The sequence below is a fragment of the Aricia agestis genome, chromosome 2 (genome assembly GCF_905147365.1).
Source record: "Aricia agestis chromosome 2, ilAriAges1.1, whole genome shotgun sequence".
Taxonomy (NCBI): Eukaryota; Metazoa; Arthropoda; class Insecta; order Lepidoptera; family Lycaenidae; genus Aricia; species Aricia agestis.
In genome coordinates, this window is record NC_056407.1 from 22451682 (window position 1) to 22454589 (window position 2908).

Here is a 2908-nt window from a genome sequence, read left to right on the forward strand (position 1 = left end):
AAGTCAGTCAAATGCGCTCTCTAGGTTAACCTGATTGTGAGGCGAAACTAGTTCATTGATAAGATAATGACCTCAATACTGCAGCATAAAGCGTGTACAACAGTCAACACAACGCGGCATCATCTCACCCATTAGGAACGGAAGCCGACAAGGCTTAGGACGAGAAAATTACCGGTGGCCAAGTACTATAGTATCAACACTTAAGCCTCGAGCATTCCATGACCATAAATAGCTAAACGTCCAATAAAACAACTTGGCCTAGAGTAGTTTACAAAAAGCTAGAAGTCATAACCTTTGTAAAATTCCGTTATTTCGACACATTGTTTGCGTCTGTTGTCCCGCGGCTCTTGCACTATACGAATTATAAATAGGGACAATTAATCCGTAATTACGATGATTTCCCATTAATCTAGTCTGGACATCATTCCGACGACATCTCTCCACGATGAAGCTCCTGCTGCTTTTTAACTTACTCCAAATCCAGAAAATTCTGGCCGAACCAATAGAAAAAGGCGACGTCAGTACCTGCGTTACTAAAATAGTCAAAAAATTCTACCCCTACAGCGCCTTAGTTACGTTCGTCGACGTCAAATTCGGAAAAGGAGATAATATTTTAAAGGAACTATCTCTCCTATATCATATCAATATATTGACGAGGAACACAGACAATCTCGAAAACTCGGCGAGTGACGTTTTAATCGTAGCAGCCGGGGGCTTATCAGAGTTCATTTACAAATTTCCGAACCTAGAACGGGAACCGGACTGGAGTCCTAAGCGAAGACACCTCATCATCATAGACAACCTGGAGGAAAGGGATTTAATACCCATATTTTATACTCTCCTGAAACTCTGCACTTACAATGCGATCATCATTGACAACGCGCTTGATCCAATCATATACACCTACAATCCTTTCGAAAATTACGCCTGCGGTAAAAGATTCGATAGAATCATTCAATTGGGTAACTGCTCGGGTGCCTTGAACGACATATATTTTTACAAATACATCACCGGCCTCAGGAACTGTACGTTCCGAGCAACCAGCGCGCACTGGCCTCCGTACAGCATAGATCCGAAACTGAGGAGGGGTCCGTCGGGTGTCGAGGAGTACATCATAGATATATTCAGCGAGAGGGAACAGTTCCACATCATCCACAACAACTACAGCAACGACGCCGAAAACTTCTCCACGATATCCAAGAACTTGTCCGCCGTGGGGCCGCTAACCGTGATTCAGAAGAAGAAGGAGGACATGATGTACGGAGGCATGCTCCTGACAAACTCGAGGGCCTCAGCGTTCGACTTCATCTGGGTCCACCTGCCGTACGTCGACGATGTCAGGATTCTGGTAAAAGCGGCCACCGAGGTGGCCGCCTGGCGGAACTGCTACTTGGAGTTCTCTTTAGCGGTGTGGTTGTTATTCGTCACCGTGTTCCTCGTCTACTACGCAGTGATGCTTTTGCTGATGAAATCCGGCGACCGAGGAATTCTTTTCCTTAAAATGTTCGACTACTTCTTTCAACACGGGAGCAGGCTACCGAACGACTTCAACTTCAAATTCTTTGTTATTTTCTGGATTTGGTTCGCGTCTCTGATGAGCTCGATTTACCAGTCCAGCCTGGTCGGGCTCATCACCAACCCCAGCAAGAACTATCAGATAGCGACCGTGGAGGACATCACCAAGTTTAATCTTAAACTGTGCATCTGCCCGATGATGTCGAAGTATTTCGTTTCCGTCGACGAGGATCTGTACGCAGAGGAGCACGGAACCTTCGACAAATGCGATAATCTTCTGAAAAGTATCAAGACCGTGAGCAAATCGGAGAACCTCTACACGTACACCCTGTACGCCGTGTACTCCTACTACAAGTATCTCTTTTACGACGAATACGGAAAATCCGAGATATACGCCTTCAAAAATCCGACGAATAAGGTGGTATACGCCATCTACCTGTACAAAGGTTTCCCCATGTTGGGGAGGCTGCAGAATTTGTCTCTTCGTCTCCGAGAAAGTGGATTGACCACTTACTACTTCACGAGGTTGTTGGACGATCAGAGGAAGGAGTTCGTCTTCGAGGAACCGGTGAGGAGCTCGATGGTGGTTGTGCCGTGGTATATACTCATCATCGGCACCACCATATCCAGTGTAGCGTTCATCATTGAACTCAACAGAAAACCAAATCACGTTACCCGTCACGACTCACGACGGTCATAACATGTAGTGATAACTATATTATGGTGTGTGTAAGTTATAAAAAAAACTATAATAGAATAATTAAATGTCATGTATTTATTAAGTTAAATGTTTCTAACATTGTGATTTGGTTAATCTAGCGTGGTCTGTGAACTTAGTTGCAATAAAAGTCTGCTTAAAATAAGCACGCATAGTGTGTAATGTGTATACTTATATCGTTTTAAAATTGTTAAATGTACACAGCACCTACGATGTACCATTCAGGAAATTGATTCCTAGGCAGATGGCGGGCCTAAGAAATTTGGTCGGTATGGGCAAACCCATTCGACCGATCACAGCTTACATTGAATTGACATAAGCCGCGTATGTCGCGGTGGTCGACGCGTAGGTCCGTCAAATCAATTTCTTCGATGGTAGAAAAGCTTTAATGAGCGATTGCTACTCGCTTTTGTTCAGTTTCTAAATGTTCATACGCGTTCGCAAGTAGGTGCTCTGAAACGCAATCACGGAAAATACCAAAAGTAGGCACTTTCGAAGAAAAACTACAAACGAATAAGGTTGCAACTTGCATCCATACGTAAAATTATGTTTTTTAACTCACTTATTGCAAATTCTTTTAAAGGTAATAAGTTGTAACTTGTATTTCTTCGTTGTAATTATAGGTATTTTACCGGCCGTCCATCTTTATTCCACTCCATAAAAATTTGTAATTAC

The 2908-nt window shown here is 43.4% G+C and overlaps 1 protein-coding gene across 1 annotated transcript; it reads left to right on the forward strand.

The window, feature by feature from the left end:
* Window positions 1–445: 445 nt before the first annotated feature.
* LOC121739708 lies at window positions 446–2215 on the forward strand. Its single transcript, XM_042132243.1, has one exon. It carries the CDS (start codon window positions 446–448, stop codon window positions 2213–2215), a length of 1770 nt encoding a protein of 589 aa, XP_041988177.1.
* The last annotated feature ends 693 nt before the right edge of the window (window positions 2216–2908 follow it).